This window comes from Thermobia domestica, chromosome 10 (assembly GCF_964235325.1).
Source record: "Thermobia domestica chromosome 10, izTheDome1.hap1.1, whole genome shotgun sequence".
Taxonomy (NCBI): domain Eukaryota; kingdom Metazoa; phylum Arthropoda; class Insecta; order Zygentoma; family Lepismatidae; genus Thermobia; species Thermobia domestica.
Window position 1 is genome coordinate 174,115,821 of NC_137463.1, and position 24,556 is coordinate 174,140,376.

At 36.1% G+C, this 24,556-nt stretch overlaps 1 protein-coding gene across 10 annotated transcripts in view; it reads right to left on the reverse strand.

Moving 5' to 3' along the window:
• Nucleotides 1-24,556, reverse strand: part of LOC145662848 (uncharacterized) — a 173,109-nt gene that overhangs the window by 38,276 nt on the left and 110,277 nt on the right. For all 10 annotated transcript variants that reach the window (XM_081728776.1, XM_081728775.1, XM_081728773.1 and 7 more), the window contains one exon: nt 7,113-7,209. In XM_081728776.1, the coding sequence (XP_081584902.1) occupies nt 7,113-7,209 (97 nt within the window). The remainder of the gene's footprint in view (nt 1-7,112; nt 7,210-24,556) is intronic.

The window sequence follows — 24,556 nt, forward strand, 5'->3', positions numbered from 1 at the left end:
GCATCTACCAGACTGCTATTGACGATCGCTACACTTCATGGGCGAATCACTAACGTTGTACATGCTCTTGATGTTGACATATGACGCCTAGGACAGAATATCGCTTTGATATTCTGCAGACAATTAAAGTGACACGCGTTGAAGTTCACTTATCACAATTTACACTTGAAGTGTGGTATACTTTGCACGGGATCGCGATGCTAGGTGTTATTTGGTTTGAGAGTTGTGAATGTAGTTTTGAGACACCTTGTATCTCTAAAATTCTGGATACATAAAATAAATTGATTGCTTGTATAACGTACGTACGAGGATAAATAAATAAGAATTATTATGAAATAGTCTAGAAAGCCAAATATATTATTTCTAACAAGTTTGAATGTGGATGAATCAATGTGGAACATAAACGGGATGTTGAATGCGTGAGTAGAAAACACGAGTTTCGCCTCCAAGCTGTAATGTTACTTAAAACGATGTCACTATGGCAGAAATATATGTTAACTTATAACACTAGTTCGTCTGAAAAAAAAAAAAAAGAAAGAAAGAAAAAAACTCTGTTTGTTCAGCAGACTTCAAAAAAGATGTTCTTCCAGCAACAAAATTTCGTTGGTTCAAAGAGTTACGGTAATTCCGGTTTCGACAATAAAGATAAGTGGTTCTAAGTACTTCGGCAACAATAATGAATGTGGTAATGATCTAGATTTAGATAGCTGCCGCCAATCTTCTCAATGTTCGCCAGGTAACCATTTATTACCTGGTAAACACGCTGCATATCTCTTAGGGCAATATCTTCCATTCCGCTTTACGAGAACTTGTGCACGACACATCTTGACGGAGGATCAGATAGAGGTTTATATCTGGCAGAAATAGGTGAAGAGTTGAAGAATGTATAAAGAACTCCAGTGTTTGATTTAGGAACATAAGTTACGGACACCTTAAGTTCATCCTTTTTAGTGATGAAATTTGGCTACATCCCTAGGATCAAGAAGAAAAACGGGTCAAAATCGCTCGACTCTCCGATGTCTCAGAATGTCAACGTTGTTCCTTCGAAAGAAATGGTAATAGAAATTTTGTTCTCCGACTACACGAAAGTACGAGGAATCTTGGAATACCAGGCTAGATTATAGGGTAGAATTGCTATTACCAAATTCGAGACTTTTAAAGCACTTTTTCAAATATTCAATTAATACATGAAAATTCAAATCTTTTGCTATAAAAAATACCAAAATATTACCTTTATATTGGTATTAATGGTACGAAAATGCCATACACCTTTTGAATAAAATAAAATAAAAGATAAACAAAATTGAAAATAATCTTAAAACTAACCTTATCACATAATATTTTCATATACACAATAACTTAACTTCATTACGGAATTTTCTTATGTCTTTATTACTACCTACTTCCAGATACTGGTTAAAAATTTTCCTGACTTCATGTTAATTCAATTTTTTCTGTGTTCTTTTCTTTCTGACATCTCTTCGACCTCTTTTTTCCGACGTAGCTTCCGCTTCGAGTTCCTCAAATCTCCCGTGTGATCTCATTGACAGTATTATCTGATCTGGATAGTGATATCAGATTCGAGCCCACCAAGTTCATTTACAGCATCATATATTCCACTTTATATCATTAAAGAATCTTATATTCTACTGATATTTTAAGATAACCCTCGTTCTAGGACTAACATTTTCATCAGAAAGGATAAGCAATATTTTACAACATTACAATGCTAAACATTACTATGTGAGATAATTACGTGATATTATTGCAGATCCTTGCCGACCACACCGGCCAAAAACGGCTGTAGATGAACCCACATAGTTACGGCTTCCATCATAAGCATGCCAGACTAGCTGCTGCCAATGTTGCTTCCCAATATGTGGTCAAGTCAACGTTGAATACGTGCCCTACCTTCATACAGCCTGACCTCATTCTGTTAGACCGTCTTCTTTCCCTCGCCTGAAACTGGAACCAGGGGTAAATGTTTTGACTCGTTTAGAGCTGTCATGAAGAATACAGAGGTGGTGCTGAAAATGAAGTAAAAGAATGGGTTCCAGCACGTACCTTTAGGACTGGCAGACCTATTGAACACGTGATTCAATTCGATAGAGACCATGTCCATTAGGATCCTGGTTAATGTCTTTGGTGAACAATACATTAATTATGATTTCTTCTTGACCAGCACTAAATTACAATAAATATTGATAGAAAAACAAGTTTATACAATGTTGAGACAAAACATCACAACCACTTTCTTTACATTGTATGAACTACCAAAACGGCTCTTATCCCATGAGCACGGGCTCTACAAAACCTTTAAACCCGTTTTAAGTAAATCTGGTGCCAAGGCTTAGTAACTTGTGAAGTCTTAAGCTGATGATATTGTGATTGCGCTCTTTCGGCTGGTAATTCAAATTCACAGAGCAATTTCCAATTGTCCGATGCATAATAGAAAAAATGAAATGAAATCTTTTTTTAAGTTTTACGTCCCACGATTATGCCGGTTAGGCTAAAGGAGACGGCGATGCATAATAGAGCATACATTATGACATAAGGGGAGAGTGGAAGCGTCAAAAGTGTATACATTAGCAACGGAGCGGCTTAGAACACGCATTTTCATCAATTGAAATTCATGTATTTCTGTCACCAACATATTCACAGATTTTGTTCATAGTCCTATTATGCATATTATCAACATACGTTTTTCTCAACGACGATTCGGAACTGTTTGTTTTGTATATTTCTACAGCAAATTTACGAAAAAACATTTTCTGAACCTTTATACCAACTGATTTGCAGGTCTCTCAAATCTATGCTTTGCAGTCCTTATATGATGTGTGACAGAATAATGTTTTTCTGCGAAAACCAAAGTTGTACCCAATTTATAGAGTATAGAACCATTCGTTAAAAACCCACTGCATCTAAATCCATTCACACTTTTTTCTGCCATCTTCTCCAGAAAGGCATTTGAAATACTACAATCGACCAACTAACTGTAACTGCGTATTATTCACAATAACTGGTACGTGGCTTTATCTCCCAAACTATCTCATTTTCTTTATCATTTCATAATTCCAAGAACTGAAGACGCACTAGGTTCCCCTTGCGTTTGCCGCATTCCAACGACAGTGGACTGTAGAAGATGCTATGATTACTTCTCAGTTCACGGGTAAGAGCCAGCCAAGCCTTGTATGTTATGCCCCCATTCTCATATGACTAACGCGTAGTGAGAAGAGAAAAACGGAAGTAACACAGGCTGCTAAATTCTAAAATTCCACTCTTCCTATAATAATAATAATAATAATAATAATAATAATAATAATTAATAATAATAATAATAATAATAATAATAATAATAAATCACGAAAACTGCAAAATAAGAAATTTATGCCATTTTGCCATTAACTTCGATGCCGAAGTTTCGCGCCCCTTTTCAGCACCGGACTATGTGAGACGTGGACCTGAAGTTTAAGGAGTCTGAATCAACGTAATGCGTTCAGCTTTTGTTTATGTTCTCCCACCGAGCAGCACATACACCAATGGCGCAAGTGCTAGCCACTAGACCAGCAGGGAGAGTTCATTCATTTCGCACTTTAGGCATGAATTCACAGATGATGTACTTAAAATACCATCAATTCCGCTATTGAAGTTCTTATTTGCCTGCCACGAAATGCAAGTTGCTTTGTTTGCTTCGTATTCTGTTTATTTAGAACGACAGAGGCGCAAACCAGACGTCTCAGAATTGGTTGTGACTACCATAACGTCCACATGCTTCTCTATCTTTTTTAAGTCTGAGAGATGAAAAGCTGTAAAGTACAGAACAACAAAAATAAAGAACCAAAATGGTCATTAAAACTAATAGTGATTTAAACTCTTTATATTTGTCCTGTAATTTACCTCGTCTTTAACGACGCTGTAGTGAGTTGCACGCATGCACACTTTCAATATGGCTGCAGTGTCGTACGCGTTGAAGTCGAAGCGGTTACAATATTTTTCTTTCAGAATGCTATCAACCATCTAGCTTCCATCTCCAGCTGGAATTCATTCTACTGGAAAAGCTATGGAAAGGGCAATTTTCCTCTAATTTATGGTTCAATGATGAAGTTTACACGACCATTGAAAATGTTTTGTCACTATTATGAAAATTTTTGAGGAAACATGCAATGTTTTGTACATGGAACTGCCTGTAAAAACTTGTCAGATTTTGACTGGCATTATACAGGCACCTGTTTCGGCGAAAACACATGTAAAGAAAATTACAGGCACATTGTCTTCAGGTGATATGCATGTCGAAAAAGTATTAAACTTCTCTTGGAAATTTTGCACGGAAACAACGCATTGTACAGAGCCTGTACATTAAAATGAGAACATGCAATATACACGTAGTAGCACAGGCTGCAAGTAAATGGAGGGAATATATGCATGTAAAGTACCTTGAATGGATTGTTGGTAACATTCGCAATACAGTAAGAATGAAAAGTACAAGGAAGGTGCCTGTTTATCAACATGTAATATACGTGTGTGACATTTGCATTACATGTAAATACCATGTATTAGCGTATAGTATGGAAAACGAATGATATAGAATATCTTATTTTACATTTATCATTTTCGTGTACATGCGAAGTGTGTAGCTCCCGTACGTGCAGTGTACAGGCAATGTACAGGTGAACGAGAACATGCAATGATGATGATTGCCAATAAATGGATTAAACAGATACGTGTGGCGGACAAGGTGGATTGGAGCTAAACATTTACGTTATAGGCATAGGAGACATGCAATATTCAGGCACAAGTCTCGAGTTTGCCATGCATATATGTAAGGTCTGACACATGTATAATACATGGGATTACAACTGAATATATTGCCTGTATTATCTCCGTGTACATGCGAAGTGTGAACTACCTATATGCAATGTACAGTCAATGTGCAGGTAAACGGAAAATGCAATGATCATGATTACCAATAAATGGGTTAAACGGGTGCATGCAATGAACAAGGTTGATTGGAGTGAATCATTAATGTTACAGGTATAGGAAACATGTAATATTCAGGCACCAAGTCTCCAGTTTGTCATGCACATATGCACTGCCCTGACGTATATATAGTACATTGGAATAGAATTGGACATATTGCCTGTAACATGCAAAGTGCAATGTATAGATGAATGGGAACATGCAATGATCATGACTGCCAATAAATGGATTAAACAGATACGTGTAGTGAGTATATAGCTTAGACAGGTAAATGCGATGGGCAAGGTTGATTAGAGTGAAACATTCACGTTACAGGCGTAGGGAACATACAATATCCAGGCATCAAGTCTCCACTTTGACATGCACATATGCAAGGTGCTAACACATATATACAGAGGCGTGCGCAGACACTTGGATTAGATGGATCAAATAGTAGTATTAATCCTTAAAGTATGCAGCCTATATTCTAGTAATCTACTTGTAACATACATTTCCTACATATCTCAGAGGTAGAAGTAATTCACCTGTAACACGCAGGTCTCATGTATATTACATGTACATGTGATCAACGTTTAACATGCATATGATCTATACAATACATACCCAATTCATAAACAGGCAAACTTCATGTTACATGTAGCTCCCATGTACATGTTACCTACATGTCTCTTGTATCATATATATACATGGAACGTACATGTCTTATACGTGTCCAACACCTGTGACACACAAATTTTATGTACACTTAATGCGATGTACTTCACATGTATATTCCGCTCACACACCCACTAATTCGCTAACACCTGTATTTCACATGTGCTTAATATGTCAATTACATTTTTATCTAATGAAAAGCAGGTGTCGTCAGATCCTCATGAAATAACGTATATGTCAACTACATGGTTACGTACATGTCCTTCCACTCTCTACATGTTGTTTACACGCATTTTTCACGTTGCAATGTTGCAACCTATCAACACGAAAACTACCTGTTTCCGTGAAATGAACATGCAATGATCCTGAAACAAATCGGTACCTGTCTCATGCGTTTAAAAGTGTTCCATTTTCAGGCGCATGTACAGGCGCCTGTAAAAATATGTCTGTTGATGCATGTTTCACAGGCGCCTGTAAACCACCTGCATTTTCTGTCTGGGCACTCCTTACCCAAATTATGTACACTGTTTGGATTTGATACTCGCAATCTCAAATTTAACAGATATAATCAACTGGCATTTCCTTCTTCATACAATTAAAGCATTCTGCAGTATAAACCAAAGTAGCCTTCATGTTTCGTGTTAGTAACTTTTTTCCCTCTTCACACCGCTGGCAATGAATATTGCCTTGCTAAGAGTCTCAGTTAAGAAATGTTCTCGGAAAGCCTTCTGACTAACAACTAGACTTTTATTCACGAACGATTATTATTTTTTTCTTTCCTTTGCTGCTGAATCCGGCATTATTAAACTAATCACTATGTATCAAGTTAACTCTACATACAGACATTATGTTAGCTGAAATTCCCGTTCTTAGCACTGGAGAACAGGTTTAGAAATATTTGAACCCCTTTCACTCTTAGGATTTGGATGAATTTGGACTTCATTGGCATCGGAAAGTTACTATTCTTATCAGGGACCACGGAAGCCGGATTAGTCGTTTCCGATTATTTTTACATTTCACCACCTCAGCCCTTCTCCTCCCTTTGCCAAAAAGTGCTAAAAACCTAAGTTAGGCCACAAGGATCCATTCATGTACTAAAATCACCAAACTCGGCACAACGACCTAGAAGGAGTTATCAGTCAAACATATTTTTACATGTTGTTATCTTCGCCCCTTCTCTTGCCGAAACTGTGCTAAAAAGTCAGACCAGAGTGCACTCATATACCACAAATCATCAAATGGTGCAGCGTTCTAGGACGAGTAAACATCGTCATATTCATTTTTATTAATATAGATACCGGTATGTATTTCTGTTCAAACATTACCATTCATTAATACGTAAGATATTAGTAGTCAGGTGGTGCCGGTCATGTGTGTTTTGCTTCATCAGTGTATAACGTATCTAATAATAACGTATAATCTATTATTTATATTAACAGTTAAGAAATATCTGTTATTGCTAAAGATCAGTCAATACTAACCATAAGACGCTCTTTGGTTGGTTCCGGTGACATGTCTGGAATTGGTAACGCTGGTGGGTCCGGAAAAGGATCGTCTAATATCACCGTATGGGTAATTCTGCAATAAATGAAGAACACATGGTTTTAGACTCTTATGCAAATTTCATACACGAGATGAAAAACAAATAAAAGCAATATTAAGATATTGTATAAATACATTATTATCCACTGAAAGATTTCTCACTCTGAAGTTTGTCAAGAAAAAATTTACAATAATATAATTTTTAAAATTTCTGGCTATTCTGATTAATTGAAAAAACTTGAAAAAGAAAGTACTATTCAACCTGTAATTTGAAATATCGGCACCAACCACTTTCTTCTCCAAATGTAAACCTATTCCACTTATCTTAACGAAAAGTACCTGAAATGCCTATTCTTCTAATAGTGTGAGCAAAGGTTATGGAAACTATTTGAACTCCCTCCCTCTTTAAGACACCTATTTTAATGAAAGTGTCGTCCTTTTCCATAATGCCGATGGGGATTGAACTTAAACGGCATCAGAACTGCTACTATCAATCTCAACGACCCCGAAAACTATGGACTGCAGACTAAAATGGTAGTTTTCGATAATTTCAACATGTCACTCCTCCCCCCCCCCCCCTGAGGAGTTAAATGATATTACGGGTGTCACTGTTCATCATAGGAACACTATGGACTAGATATTAACAGCAGTCGTTTTTGATTATTTCACCCCCTTCCCATCCCACTTTTCAAACCACATGTTGGTAATGTGATAAAAGCCTAAGTTAGGCTATGGCAACTTACGCCCTAAAATTTGTCATTTGGAGCAGCGGTTTAGAAGAAGTTGGCCGCCAAACACAATTACATCCATTTTTAATTATATAGAAATTAGAACATATCTTCCTCCGTTTTCCCTCAGAACAGTTTTTTTTTTTCTTTCTTTCTTTCTTCCCAAGACAGTGGACGTGTCCCTTTATTTTTAATGAGGAGATTATATTTTGAGCTTCATCTTTCTAACTTTGATGGGCACGCGAGATACTTTATTTCTGGCATAAATTTTTGAACACCTTCTCTCTACCCCCCTCCCCAACCCTCCTTAGGGTAAGCAATTCCGAAAAAATAATGTGATAAACATTTAAGTTCGGTGCAGTCATGTACCAAAAATCATCAAAATCGGTCTAGTGGTCTGGAAGTTAGCCATCAAATATTTTTACGTTTCATTATTACATGTTTATGAGACATGATTCTTGTCAAACTCTCAGAATGTTAAAGAAACATTACAGTTGCATTTCCAATGAATCTGACCTTAAGCAGGACTTCAACATTATTTTTTTTTAAAACTGTGAATTTGATAAATTTATTTTTAATCTTTTACCTCGATAAATCCGTAAGTAAACTCTCTTAGTTTTGATTATTTGGGATTTTGTTGGAGTGCCCTTTTGCTGAGTGACAGGAAAATATGAATTTCTAGTGCTTTCAAAATGTATATCAATTGTAATATCTTTCAAACCATAATGTCCTCGAATAATATTTTTGCTGAAAGCTGCTCCAGTAGCAGAATATGTCTCCTTAACGTTGTAAAATCTTCCTAGCTAAGGTTTACATTTTGATGCCATCTTTAATATTTCATGTGTGAGTTCATGATAACTGGCTTCGAACACTAGTTGGATCAAATAAAAATTTCAGACAATGTTTCAAAGATATGAAGATGCATTTGTTTTACCGTTTTATCTCCTGCCATTTTTTACCCTCCCCACTCATCAAGTTGCCAGCAAATATAAAATGATTAATTTTAAGGTTGACTTGCGCTAGTATGGTGAATATCATCAATGTATTGCACAAGTAACAACAAGAGTAGATCCTACAATTAAATTCTTTGATATTACGAAACCTTTCATTGAAAAGAACATTTCGTTAAAAAGAAAGTACAAGTCACTCTTAAACCAGATCATTCGTCGATTGTACGTAGTGTAATGAAGACATCTAAAATACTGTCAATGTTTCTTTAGAAGTTCTGTACCCATAAATGAACCTAGAAACAGAGGCGTTCATTACCATTTTACCTTTTACATTGTTAGCTTTAATTTTTAAGCCACTGGCATACTGGTAATCTGTAACTGGTCCGATACTCTTGTCTCTAACATGGTGGTTTGGCCGCAGTTGCACTTACCCAATAAAACTGAAAGTTCTGCTTTAACTGCAGAGTATGTTTTGTTGTGCTTCGTTTATGTTATTAGAAAGGATTTGCAGTACACATAAACTGAAAAGCTCTCTCATGTGAACTGATTATTCTTTCTACCTTTTTACACTGCAAAACTATTATTACACAATGCTAAAATCTAAGTCACAAATAATATTAACCAGAAAATATAAAACACCTTGAGCAGGAATATGGAATAAGTTCATTGGCTAAGCACACAATTAATATTACCAGAAAAATATATAAAGCACCTTGAGCAGGAATATAAAATAAGTTCATTGGGTGACTATACTGATAGAACTTTTAAACAATATATACGATCTAACAACAACCATCATTTGTGCAATAAGTTTCATTTTAGAATTCAGTATTTTACTTTAATTTTGTTTATACTTCCAAAAAATTTATGTGTAAGATGAAAGTGCATTCCAAACCATGTGTTCTGGTCCACTTCTCATACGCAATTCATACTTTTAAGATTCAAATCCAACTGAAGAACTCGATAAACTTAACAGTAAATAATTATGTTAATCCAATTTAATTACTTTGTGCAATAGAAATGAGGAACATAAAGGGGGAAAAATTAAATAAATAATAAAAATAATCCTTAAAGTGCGGGAAACAGAGGTATTAAAAAATCGCATGCATCCAGTTAGTAAATACAGTACAGCGAAACTTCTGATTTCAGTGATAACTTGAAAAAGACAGTTGGAATTTAAAGGTTACAAAGCAGCAGCTGTTAAACCAAATGCTGAATATTTCTCGCCCTGTCTTCTTTGTGAAAACTGTTCTTGGGTGTGCACTTCCTTCAAAACGTTGAAACCTATTGAGATAATTACTTTGAAGTGATATACTACAGAGTCTAGAAAAGCAACAGGGTGGTGTGTGTCTAATCACTCGTTTACAAAAAAAAAAAATAATAATAATAATAATAATAAAATAAATAAATAAAAAAATAAAATAAACTGTTAAAAGACTAACAATAATGCAAATGTGTGTCATCTACCACGTTATTTTCTATCCGAAAGAGACTAGTTTATTACTAGAAGAACTTCCCTTCTTAAAAATCTGACACCACAAGCTGCCTTTGCGTAAGTTCTTTCTTACATATAATGCTGTACAACTCCAAACCATTATGGTGAAATCGGGATCGAACATGCAATTTTACACTCCAAAGGTAAATGTAAGGTAACTGAACTAGTGATTCATAAAACATCGAAGTCTGATGTACATTTCTTCCCCTCCTCCCTCTCCCTCCTTAAAAACAAAGAGGAAATAGTTTAAAACAAGAAAACACGGTTTGTGCCATACAAAAGGTAACATGAAAGTTACTTGTACTTCGAATTATTTAAACATTGATGTAATATGACGAATGGAAAACGCAAAATTTTACATCCAACCACTCAAATGTACTCTATGAAAGAATGGAAGCAGCGTACTATCAGACATCTCTTTACTACCATTACGAAACCATTGCTATACTGTCATGGGTTACTTCTAAGTTGGGTGAGGAACAATGGAGACGAACTATAGATATGAATACTTTTATTTAAGGAACACGTAACTCCTCTTAAAAATACGTACAAGGCTACTGCAATTTCGCGTGATAAAAGCTGAAGCAAAAATACAAGCCTTACATCAAGTGAAATCAGTACCTTAAACATCTTCAGCCTACATCACCACTGAAATCTTATCTGATTCTGTATGAGAGATGATGGAAGAGAACTAGAATTCTGTCAAACGATTTATTTTCCTCTTTATAACCAGCTCGACGTTAAAAATAATACAGTAAATCACCATAGCAGCATTTTATGGCCTATGTAAGAATATGTATAATTTGTTCTTAGTCTGTAGATGAAGAACTGAAGATGGCTTCTGTGTAATACCTTGCAATATTAGTTCATCATGAACGCATTTCTTTGCAATAGCACTCATAGCAGAACTTGTGCTTGCAGCCATTTTCTAACAAATGACAAATTCAATCCACGGTACAATATAGTACACAAAAGGAACGCCCACCATATAGTAAACAAATAGGAATGTTGTCAATAGGTAGCAGGTTGTTTTCATCTAACTTGACGCATATAAGCGATCTACACAAGGAGAAAAAGGAAAATAAACTTCAAAAACGCTTAAAAGTGGTTTACCCAATAAATGTTATGCCAACCGTGACACTTATAAGCGGTCCACCTGCTTAAAGGGTTAATATTGTCCTCCCATGTGAGCTTAGGTCTCCCTAATGGTCATTTTCTGATTGGACTTCCACCTGAGTCTCCTAGATTTTATGACCCTAACAATGTTTGGTAAATGGTATAAATTATGCAGCTTCTCGTTATGCCCCTACCATTCTCATTCCCATCCATCTTGGGTTCGAATATTTAACTCAAGATTTTATTTTCGAATACTTTCATTCTGCGTTCTTCCCTTGAGATAACCTACCATGTTTCGCAGCTATACATCATAACAAGCGTAATTTATCTTTATATATATATATATATATACATATATTAATCTTGAATCTTTTCGGTAGAATTCGGGAAGACAAGAGAGTTTGGACTGAATATCATAAATTCCCTGCTTTCAGTCGACATTTAATTTGGATATGGTTTTGGTCGGTTAATGTTAATCCTAAATATTTGAAAGTGTCCACTTTGTCAAAAGTATTACTTGATATTTTAACGTATTCATAGTTTGCAATATTTCAATCGCAGTGAATTTCCAAGTATTTGGTTTTCTGTGAGGTTACTTCTAAACCCATGTCCCTGCAGGCGTTTAAAATCATCTGTGCATTTATTTCATGATCCTCACATCTATCAGATTGACATCACCATAAGCCATAATCTGTAAATGCCATTCATTTTCCAGTCCCCTCTTTAAGTTTATATATATACAGTGGCGGATCCAGAATATGATCAAGGGAGGGGCTAAACCATAGTTTGCCGTTTTATCCAGTGTAAACCAAGATTGAAGCCCATTTTATCCAGTGTAAACCTGAGCGTCAAGGGGGGGGGGGGGGCTACAGCCCCTATAGCCCTCCCCTTGGATCCGCCACAGTATATATATATATATATAGCATATTCCATAACAAAATTGAGTAACAATGGTGATAATACATCTTGTTTTAGGTCATTCTCGACGTAAAAGCTCGTGGACATGTATTTCTCTAATCGGACTTTACTTTCAGTTTCATTAACCATAATTAATCTAATTAGCTTTTTTGGCATACCAGATTTAGAGAGAATGTTGTACAGTGTTTCCCTCCTAACCAAATTATAGATCCTTCTGAAATCAATAAGTAAATCAATGATGTATACTGGGGTATTGTATTCCCATTTTTTTTTTTTTTTTCAAGTATTTGGCGAATAGTAGGTATCTGATTGATAGTTTATCAATTTCAGCTAAATCCGCACTTATAGTTACAAATAATTGCAATCCGCTCCATGCATTGTGGGTGCAATTACTGTTCTTGTAAATATCGTCAAAACATGTTCCAGATAATATCTAGCATTGATTTTTTACATTGATGGTAACTTGATCTTCTCCTTTAACAATGTCTAGCCACAACCATGAAACCGCGTGGGAAACTCGGTGCACGACGGAATGAAATTTCTTTGTCTTTTTGCATTAGACACTTCTGCACGTAACTGCTCAAACCTGGACCGGAATTGTACAATCGGTCAAATATATCCACACTCTGTCATAACTTTAAATTTCCATTGATCTCCTATCAGGTTGTGCTCATACATCTTTCTCCAGTTGGGTTTCCGTTGCTAGACATTTCTGGTTTTCAGTGCAAGATCTTTCGTTTTATGGACCTCATTGAAACGGAACATTTTATGAATAGCATGGTGAGTTATTGGTTGGGACACAAGGACCCGTGTAGATTTTCCAGTTCTGTTAGTATCCTAATTCTGCCTAACATTGGTGGTGTCAGCTTCACTGAAGTCCGTTTCGGATGTGGCTTAGTTGGTGGTACACAATCCGGAGGCAGTCGCGCTACATATCATCGCGCTGTGACATTCAGAGTAGAGGGTCCAACAGCAAATCCACTGTTGGTTGGATTGAAGTTCAGCGTCCCTTTCAGTATTGAGACCATATGAGACGTGAGCCTACACCTCAATATGAGATCGAAACCATATGAACTCCCACCGGGAATCGAACCTGGGAATCTCACGCCAGACAAGTACGCCAACCATATAACGACGAGGGAGCTCAGAAAATAGACATTTGAGGCACTATTTACCTATGCTAGAACAACGCTACAATGTAACCTTACAAGAATCGACTCACTTTCGGCGCCATTACACTTCGCACAACACAATACTGTGCTGGCAGACACATCAACACTACTGCCTCAGTAAAGCGGCTTTCACGGTTCTGTTGTATGCCCGTAATGTATTGTGCTCTTTGAATTTCGTCTGTATGGAAACTTGCCATTTTTTGCAGTAGGTGTGGAAGTTAAAAATTACTTCTTCGTTTGTTGTTTGTTTCACGCTAGCAAGCACTTCTCAAGTGAACATTTACAACCACACTTCCATTGTGACTGACAGTGCAGTGTTTACGCCTTTCGTATCGGAATTTAGAATTGCCAAGGTAACATTATGCGACAGAGAAAGTAAAATAGAGAAGTAGACAGTAATATTGTAGGACAGTGTTGTTGAGTGTGCGCGTGTCTGTGGCGGGAAAAATGAGAGAGAAAACTTTTTTTTTTTTTTAAGATAAAATAAAGTTCTTTCTTTAGTAAGATTTCAAGGTAAAATCACACTATTCCACCGAGAATTGTACTCCTATAATTGAAGAAGCCTGCTGAAAAAATATCCGATCTTCTTTGTTTTTAGGAAAACTACATGGCGTAGTTTGGCGAAATTTTGCGACATGGAAGAGGAATTCATGATATCATCAGCCTGCAGATGTCGTTATTTTCAATTGCATCTTCTGTTTTAGAGGAGTGATTATGTTTGGTGCTCTTCTGTGGTCTCTGCGCACTAAGATGGTAAAGACATGGGTTTGTACGGATAGGACGCGAGAACGAAGTCTCAGCCAACTCCGTGGACACATCCAATCTCGCCAAGGTCTGATAAAACTCACGAAGACCCAGAGATCACCAGGTGCATAGCAAAATCAGACCAATGTTGATTGTGTTCTTCGATTGCTGAGGCAATGTACAACATTTGTGCGTACCGGAAGGACATACAGATACGAAAGACATTTTCTATCGTCTACGGGATGCTTTTTATTCGAAATTACCAGGTCTGTGGACTTCAAAGTCTCGAAGACTGCACCAGGATAAAGATTCCATTTATGCAGCTCGTGTGGTAATAGCTAAAATAGTGATGATAATAATGATGATATGTGTGTCTGGTTTACATAATATGTACCCAACTTTGTTACATGTGGTTCTCTTTGGGAATTACCTGCGAATAATACTTGTACTAATTATCATATAAGATTTACAGTACTTACTTGATTCTGTGAAAAAGAATTACACATGTGATAAACCTACGATTGAAAATTCCCCGCTTAAGGGGTTAAGATTGATCCCGCAGATATAAGAATACGAAGTAGAAACAGGATCCAAATGGCTAAGGATAGAAGTCAATGGAAAGCTTGTGAATACTGCTTAGTTAATTTAGTTAGTATGGAGCAGACACCACTTGGATGAAATTGCAACAGGACCAGGTTCCAGTCACACCCAAATCATCTCTGGTAATCTACTGATATATGGAAGCTAGAATTCGGTTTCTAATACAGTAGTACGCCTTTCAACTTCTGAAACAACGCTTTTCTTCTCGTAAGGATGTGCAGTTTCTGGTCTCTAGAACGCGCCTCAACAAGAATAGATCGAAATACTCCTTGTTTACCTGCAAAGAAGTCTTCTTTAGTGAAACTGTGCTGTCGGGGAATCGTCACACAGAATACAGACAATGGTGGATTGTTACAGGTGAGAAAATAATTCAAAAGTCATTTATAAGAAAGCCTATCAGGCTCTGTAGGCGCAAGTGAAATTAACATAAATTTTTTCCCTAGTTGGAAAAATTAAAGAAAAAATTAACCGATTAAAATTAAAAACTACGGTAAAGAACAAAAAAAACTTATTAAACTTAAAATTGTATATTTTCAGTATTAGGTAATGGAAATCATCTTGAGTTACGAAATTTTATCTAAAATTTAATGGATAAAATTAAGAGCATGAAAAATATAACCTGTTACTTTGTTGCTCTTTCCAAACAAAACTGATAATTACTGAAAATAATACTAAACTGAGCGAAAAAATATCAATGAAATTCTATATTTTTAATAAAATCTTTTGAGTAATTTTTATCTAGGAATAACACAATTTTTAATGTAATATTAATGGTAAGTGTATATCATGTTAAAGCTATACCAAATACCAGGTGCATATAACAGTCTTCAATAATGATAACTTCATCGTTAAAAATTCATGAGTCCATAACTCAGACTTCAAAACAATTTGAAGCTATTCTGGGAAATAAGGCCTACTTTAATGCATTTCTGTAGTAAAACCGCCGTTTTTGAAATAAGCAATAGAAAACCTCTTGCAGACTGTCCATTTCACTTGGTTTTCGCGAAGAAATAATAACTGATTTTTTAATCGTTACTAACGTTTTTAATGATCGTTTTAATTACACATTAACTCCTCCAAAATTTAACTGATTTAATTAAAAATTAACAAAACTTTTGACGAATTAAATCATTCGTTAATTTTTAACGGATTAATTATAAGCTCAGGAACTAATAAAAAACTAAATTCATATACTTTTTTTTAACTATTCTATACTTCAATATCACGAAAGTTTACCATAAAAAACGCTGCAAGAGCGAAAAATCAAACGAAAGTAATTATTTAATATTGTTCAGGAAGTTAGCAATATTCACACGATTTTTGGCTGAAAAATGGCGAACAAATGCCACGAACGGCGGACAGTGTGCAAATGAAAGGATCTTTGCAAGAGGAAGACTAATGAAATTTGTTTGTTGTTATTGTCGAGTTTGAGTTTAACGTCCCTGTCAAAAGTGAGGCTATATGAGACGGGACCTACTGATTAACGTGGAATCCGAACCACATGAGCTCCCGCCGGGAATCAAACCTTGGTCTTCCACGCCAAAGACGCGCACGCTAACCGCTTAACCACGAATGAGCTCTATGAAATGTATTTGTAAGTACGAAGTTACATTATTGCATTTTACAGATTTGAACATACACTTATCCCAACAGTAATTCTTGAACATTATTGGTAGGGATATATTATTTCCAGAAGATTTTCTATCCATTAGCGATAAGTCAATAGGTCGCTACAGCAAATAAAATCATCTGGTTTTAGATTCGCACACAGAATCTACCTCCTTACTTGAAACCAACAATTTTTTCCTAAAAGTTGTTGATTTTGAGTTTAACGTCCCGTTCGGCAGCGAGGCTATATGAGACGTGGACCTACTGATTAACGTGGAATCCGAACCACTTGAGCTCCCGCCGGGAATGGAACCCGGGTCTCATTTTTTTTCCTAAAAGTATATGCCCTAATGTGGTTTCACATAAAAAAAAAAAAAATGGTCAACTCAAGAAAGTGGTAAGGGCTGCCAAGCAGGCGACTGGCTAGAAACATATTTCCCATATGAGTTCTGAACTGGATTATTGGTGGAGGCACATACAGCCCCAATCTTATATGACTTACGTTTGTCTCAGATTCGGTGCTCAAAATGCAAACTCTCCTTTCAATAATAAATAAATAAATAAATAAATAAATAAATAAATAAATAAAAATAAACAGAAAACGGCTTGGTGTCTATTCATAATGATCCACAAATTAACCGCACACATAAGAAGAAACATTTAAGATCTCATTCATAAAATATCTGCTTTGCCAAGCTGAAAACATGAATTGATATAATAGTTTTCGACCTAGATGCGAACATAAGGAAAAGAGGTTTTATCATATTACTGAATGCACACCTCAAACCAAGTGGTACCGTCCGTTCACTTCAAATGTGGAACATTAACTTTCAGCTAAATATATACACGGAAATAATGAACTGTAAAACAGAAAGATTAATGTTTGACACCCATACTATTTCTTAGAGCCATCTTAACGAAAAATTTTCTCAAGATCTATCTTGAGAGACGAATTGCTGTTTCATAATCCCACTTAGGCAAGATTTTGAGATATAGGTTTTCAGTAAGGTCCTGATGAAATGACATTTGTATCTTATTCACAAAAATCTACGAATACAACCGTCAGACAACTTTAAGATAACAGAATTTCAAATTTTCTGGACAATACTAATTCTCCATTTATTATAAACTTACTCTTCAAGCTGAAACGGCACACAATTTTTGAAAATAAAAATAAATATCCTTTTCCCCTCCCCTTAAAAAAATCTTCCATCGACATTAATTAGAAATTCAAGGGGAAGTGCTCTCCTATACCCCAATTCTTTATATCTCCACTTACGATTTCTTAGTAACACAAGTGCTCAACACTTATTTTTCTTTAGCTTGGTTTGGATGATTCACAGCACAATCACTTTTAGAAATGCCATATTAAGTCTTCAGACTATGAAAATTATTTATCTGGCCAATTAATTATGCACAAAAGGAATTATTGTATATTGTGTCTGCCTATCAAGCTGTGTAGTTCGGTTTGGGTACAAAACCTCGCGGCCCAAAATCTCGACGGGCCTGAACCTCGCCGCCCAAAACCTCGAGGGACAAAATCTCGCCACGTCAAAACCTCGCCGCCTAAAATCTCGTTAGTCCGAAACCTCGCCTTGCCAAAACCTCGCGCCCCAAAATCTCGCAATACCCAAAATCTCACGGTCCTGATCTCTGGACACAGAATCTCGCCTGGTTTAAACTACGCGGGACGTAATCTTGCCTGGGAAGAAATGTCGGTATAAAACCTCGTCACGACCATTTCTTCGATGTAGAATGCTCTATATATTGCTATATGTATATATTTTGTAATAACACATAATTACATTAAAATAATGAGAAGAAAATATTCTAACGCGTGCTTTGAAAATCTGTATATATAAAAATGAAAATTACTGTGTTTGTGACATAATACCTCTTGAGCCACCAGACCGATCTCGATCAAATTTTCAACATAGATGAGGCTCCGGCCTGGGATGTCTTTTGTAATTTCACTTTGACGGCATAATGAAGTGGAGGGGAAGATATATAAAAATAAATAAAACTTAATAACTCTTGAACCAAGAGACCAATCTCGATCGAATTTGCCAGACAGATCAGGTTACCGCCTGGGATGGTTTTTATCATTTTACTTTGACGGGAAGGCGGAGGGAAAGGGGGAAATATATAGAAATACATAAAAAAAAATAAATTGGCTGCGTTTGTGACTCAATAACTCTTGAACCACCCGACCTGTCTCGATCAAATTTTCAATATAGATGGAGTTTGAGCCTAGGATGGTTTTCATTTCACTTTGACGGTGACCTTTGGAAATTCTAACAAAATCGAATAATATTTATGAAAGTATGAAATAATATGTAAGTTTTTACGTCCCTCGTTATGTCCTGTAGGTTAAAGGAGACGTAGATGATCAGGATGAAGGAAATGATGGAAGGAAGAAAGTGGGAAAAAACGCGTAGAGCAGGCGAAGAGCTGTGAGATTCACGTAATTTTAAAATGCTTACCTAACTGATACACTACTGAAATGTATTCACGCTCTAGTACTTGAACAACTTGGAATCTAAAACTACCTCTTGGAATAAGAAGTGTTACAGAAATACGTAACAAATTCAAGAGATGAAATGGGACTTTTTGGTAGATGGTATAGACTATAATAATTATTCTAGAGGTTGAATGAAGTATGTTTAAATGATTAAGGCAGTCGAGTGATAACTAGTCCACAAATACGATACTAACCAAAGTAGAGTGTGATTATTTCTTTGATACAATATATCAGGTTAAATCATAGATGTTCATTTTACTCCGGCCTCACTCACCCTCGCCCTCACAGTGGCAGTTGGCACTTGCCCTCATTCAACCTCGTCCTCACGAAGGAAATTGTCCATCGCCCTCGCGCACCCTCGCCCTCATAGTGGAAGTTAGCCCTACTCGCTAGGATGGTTGTGCATCGCCCTCGCTCTCGTACTGGAAACTTCTCCTCGCCCTCGCGCATCCTCGCCCTGGCAGTGGCAGTTGGCCCTCGCCCTCATTCAATCTCACCCTCGCGAAGGGAGTCGCCCATCGCCCTCATATGATTGAGGGCGAGGTTATTTGATGGTGAGGAAGCCCTCTCGAGAGCCTCTCTGGCGAGGATCAATTCTCAATTCTACAGCCTATTTACTGAATTATTCCTGAACATACGTCCTAAACAAAGAAAACTAAACATACCATCGTATAACTTACTCGGAATCTCCTAAAATACAACAAGTCATTGACTACTCCACGCTTAATATTACCATGAATATGTTCAGATAAAATTTGAGTAGTTCACTTTACATCTTTCGGTGCAAACTAGTGTTGCCCATGAGACGAGACGAGATGAGAAATAAGATTTATAATCTCGTCTCGTAAATTTTATAGAAGTCTCGTCTCGTTTCAATTTTCGGAAACTTCTTTATTTTCTCGATTCTCGACGACTCACTTCTCGTCTCGTTCTGTAAATTTACCTACAAAATTTATTTCCTTATCTAGATATTCTCAGAACCTTCTGCGTCACGAGAGGTGTAAGAAGGGTGTATGTAAGAGAATTTAAACCATATTTATTATTGGAATATATTCTGATTTGAGTATCTTTAAACGTTCATAAATGCTCTTCATTGTGATCACTTTTATCAATTTATAGGTTTCTCAAACGGATCATTTAGCGCTAAAATAGTGTTTGAGACCTAAGACTTGGGTGAACTAGTGTTGCTCACAAAACTCGAAAAACTTCATGTCTTGTCTCGTAGTGCAAATTATAAGAGTGCTAACGCTCATGAGATTTAAAAAGTGTTGTTTTCAACTTATAGTTTCTTATAATTATTAACACATAAGGAATACATAAGATTTACGTAAAATATTGAGTTAGTTATTTGCACGAAATTAATTTGGTGAATTTTGTTTACAATTCCAGCAATAACACCCTTTGTAATATGTGGTATATATTTCATATGCCCAGAAATCATTGACCCATTTTTTTTAGTGTGTAGAAGTTAGTTTCTATTTTTACTAAGGTGATGGGAGGATGACACCTCTACTAAATTCAAAGAAATCTCTGCATTAGCACAGGACGAAGTGTCGTTTGTCACTCCGCTTAGCGACACCACATTGCGGCAGCTTCAGATCATCAGAGAAAACTTTCACTGCCCCCCAGGAGCCCGTCGTGAATCCAGCCCCGGATTTCAGTCCTAGATTACCTGTAGGCGTTATAGCTGCAGATAAAAACTTTTCTTCGGGTATCATAAATTGAAGGTTCGTTCTGACAACTTTTCCAAGAAATGCTTATTGGTTGGTGAGTAGGTAATATTGTCTAATAATAATAATAATAATAATAATAATAATAATAATAATAATAATAATAATAATAGGAAAGATAAGAACATGTGTCCGACCAAAATTTATTACCACCGCATAAGAACTAATAAAGAAATTATTATATTTAATGTATTTTACCAGGACAATATGTCTTCAAACACATAATTGAAAGTAGAGACTGTTCCTGAGGGAAGTCATATAGTTAAAAATGTAAAGCTTTCTTGCTTCAAGTAAGGGGAAGAAAAAGTAATCTAATGGACTTAGAAGGTGCAAGGCCCGATTGGGAACACTATTGCGGGACCCCAGGTTCACAACTAACTTGCATATACTATATTGCTCCAAGACACACACACACATATATATGACAGATAGATAGATAGATAGATAGATATTAAGTAATATGACACATCCATGAACACACGGATGATATAGCCTCAGTGAGATTTCTTTGTATGTTTATTTCTCTTGTGTGTGTGTGTGTGTGTCTTTGAGCATATAAAACTTAGTTTTGGGTGGGAGAAGAGAAAAAAAACATACAAAGAAATCTCAGAGGCTGTATCATCCGTGTGTTCATGGACTATCATATTACTTAATATCTATTTTTACAACAGAAGTTGGAAACATATAAAAATAAACTACTGTTCAATCAACTTCAGAACATATTGCTTGTTTCCAGAAACTTAATACAAACTATTCAATTAAAAATTAAGCGTGAGCAGCCAAACTGAGGGAACTGAGCCCGAGCACGAGCCCAGTTGAAAGAAATGAGCCCGTGCCCGAGTGAACGCGAACCCAGTTCAGAGAAGTGAGCGCGAGCCCAGTGCAAAATGGCCATCTACGAACAAAAAGTCATTCCACCAAGTCTTTTTCAATCTGATCTACTGCATTCTGTTGGTTCTCTCACTGATTGTGTTTGTTCAGATATCAGCGCTCTTGTCATTTACTGCTGAATGACGTGAGTGACAGTTTGTCTACCAGTACTCTTTAAACATGACAGTGTAGACACTTTTTATCTTAAAAAAGTCTCTAGCACAGGCAGGGCAACAATGAAGCACACACACTTCTAAACGTAGTGCTATTTCTATCCGGAAACATGAAGAACATGAGGAACAAGCAAATATTATATTCATTTGCATTATTATTTTTAATAATTATGTAGAAGTACACAAGAGAAATTGTTTACTGCAATTAAATGAAAGGAAGAATATGACCAATCTATGATCTTGCTTTGACATCAATTTTCATCTAAGGGACACGGCATATGTTATTTTAAATATTATATTCCTCCAAAAATTGTTAAACAGCAAATTCAAAATAGTTATTAAGAAAGCTTGTCCTTCTCCCTCGCGTGCCCTCGTTCTCACGAAGGAAATTGTTCCTCGCCCTCGCAAACCCTCCCCATATCGGTACCCAAATGCCGTGTATATTTTTATTCCTGTTTCACTAGCGTTTGTTCTCAGTTTCAATTCTTGAAGTATACAGGCCCTATAACACTATTTGGAATTACCATGTTTGAATTGCTCTCACTGACGTTTCGTTTAATGTAGCAACACAACCAGCTGGTTAGAAGAGGAATCCTTAAAACGTTTTACGTCCCTCGTTTTTATCTATTTTTCATGATTCTTTAAATCTACTTTATTGAAATAAAAGCACATATAAAGCGTGTGAAATACTGCAACATATAAATCCACAAGAACGTTCTGGGTATTCAAGAGTTCCAAGATAACATATTCTCATTTTACACTCGAAAGGAACACTTTTACTTTAGTTACAGAGTGAAAATGATTAATGAATAAATTCATTTCATTCATGTTTTGCAGTATAGTCATTCCATTTGAGTTAAGTTTTTACTAGGCTTACAACCTTTCAGTATTGTTACTGTTCATGAAAAACTTAAAGAAAATAAAGAATATCACAAATTCAGAAAATATTATCGGGTCGTATCTACTAAATGTTATTACGTAAACTAATACCGGTTCCTAGCTATTACCTTGTAAGTCAATGTGTTTATGACATTATAATTTTCGGGTGCTCAAATCTCTACACAATATGAAAGGATCTGGAAATCAACTTTCCAAACTTGCCACAGTTTGTTTGTTGTGGGTAGGGGATGTAGTGAAGATCCCTTTCACGAAAGAGAAAAACTGGAAAAAATTATCTAATTACGTGCTTCTGTCGTGAATGACTATCTCACTGAAAAATGTGATCTTGTATTCATTGAAAAGTATGTGGAAGTGGAGTTTATAGTATAGGAATGAAAAAAAAAAAAAATGCATTGACGATCGATAAAACTGAAATTACATTTGAAAGTTCATGAAATCGTCACTTACCATTTTAACAGCAGCAAGAATATGTATTTACAGCTATAAAGTTCATGAAAAATATTAATTTCTTGGAACATGTGCCAAACTTATAACTATGAACTGAAGCCTTAACTCCTCGGGAGGGGGAACAACACCGGATACCCTATGAACACTTTCTAGTTAAAAAACTTACGAAGTTAACTACTACGTAAGATAACTAGAATTACTCACTGTACAATTAGGTAATTCAATTTATTATGATGTGTTCCCTACACTCGATGAGTCATTATGAAGAAGTTACAATGTAAAACTTACAGTAGCTTACCTACATTTCCATAATGTTAGAACTAAGTTAAGTTTTCTAATTTAATTTAAAGGCAGTGTAAGTAAAGTTTTCTAATTTATTCAATAGTTCATGATTACACTAAACAATAGGATTACATATTAAAATGCATTAAGTCAAACTTTGTTATTGTGTACCTGTTTACTTCAACTCATTTTCCAAAGATTAACCAGCAATTTCAAATCTCTTGTATTTTTGCAACGGATAAATTTAGGAATTTATTTATTTATTATTTATTCTGCAGCATTCATGTTATCTAATATTTTCGCAGAAATAATACTGTTATCCATCTTTAGTCTATTGCATACGTAAGTGTAAATTGACATTGAAAATATATGTATAACCTCCTGAGATAGGAAAGACTTATGTAGCTTTTAAAGTAAGATAATGCACCATCCATTCTGAGTATCATGTTACAACGGAGTCATTACCTATCTCTGATAATACAAATAATATTGTCAAAAACACTCAAACATTTATGAAAAAAATATTAAACAAGAAACGTAAGCTTATACAAAACAGCGCCTTCAACGTATGAACGTAGAGCAATATACAAGGTGGTATCTAAAGTTTCGAGACTAGTTCTGTAATACATCAACAGATGGTAGCGCAAGGCCGCACGCAAAGGTCCAGGGAGCACCGATCTTCATAAGTCAGTGTGCCAAGAGACATCGTCATGTGTACATCCGGAGCTGTGCAGTTGGTGCTATTCTCACCAGGTGAGTTACCACGTTTGCGAGTCTGCGATTTCATTATGGACAAGTTAGAACAAGTGAACGTTAAATTCTGTGTGAAATTGGGTAAATCCGCCACAGAGGCGCTTGACATGATTCGGCAAGTGTACTCATTGCGGTATGATGCAGCAATGAGTCGTTCGCCAAATGTCCGCCCTCAAACGGCTTAAAACTTGGAAGCAGAACTCGCTATTGATGTTCTAGCCCCTGGGGACGAATTCGTAATGTACAATGCCGCGAATGTCGAAAAAAAAAAAAAAAAAACGATAAACATGCACTTGGTCGAGCTACGGACCTGCCTCGCCTTTTTCGGTCGTGGAGATTATGGGCTCTTCCACTGTAAAGACTGTTGCTTTGTCTC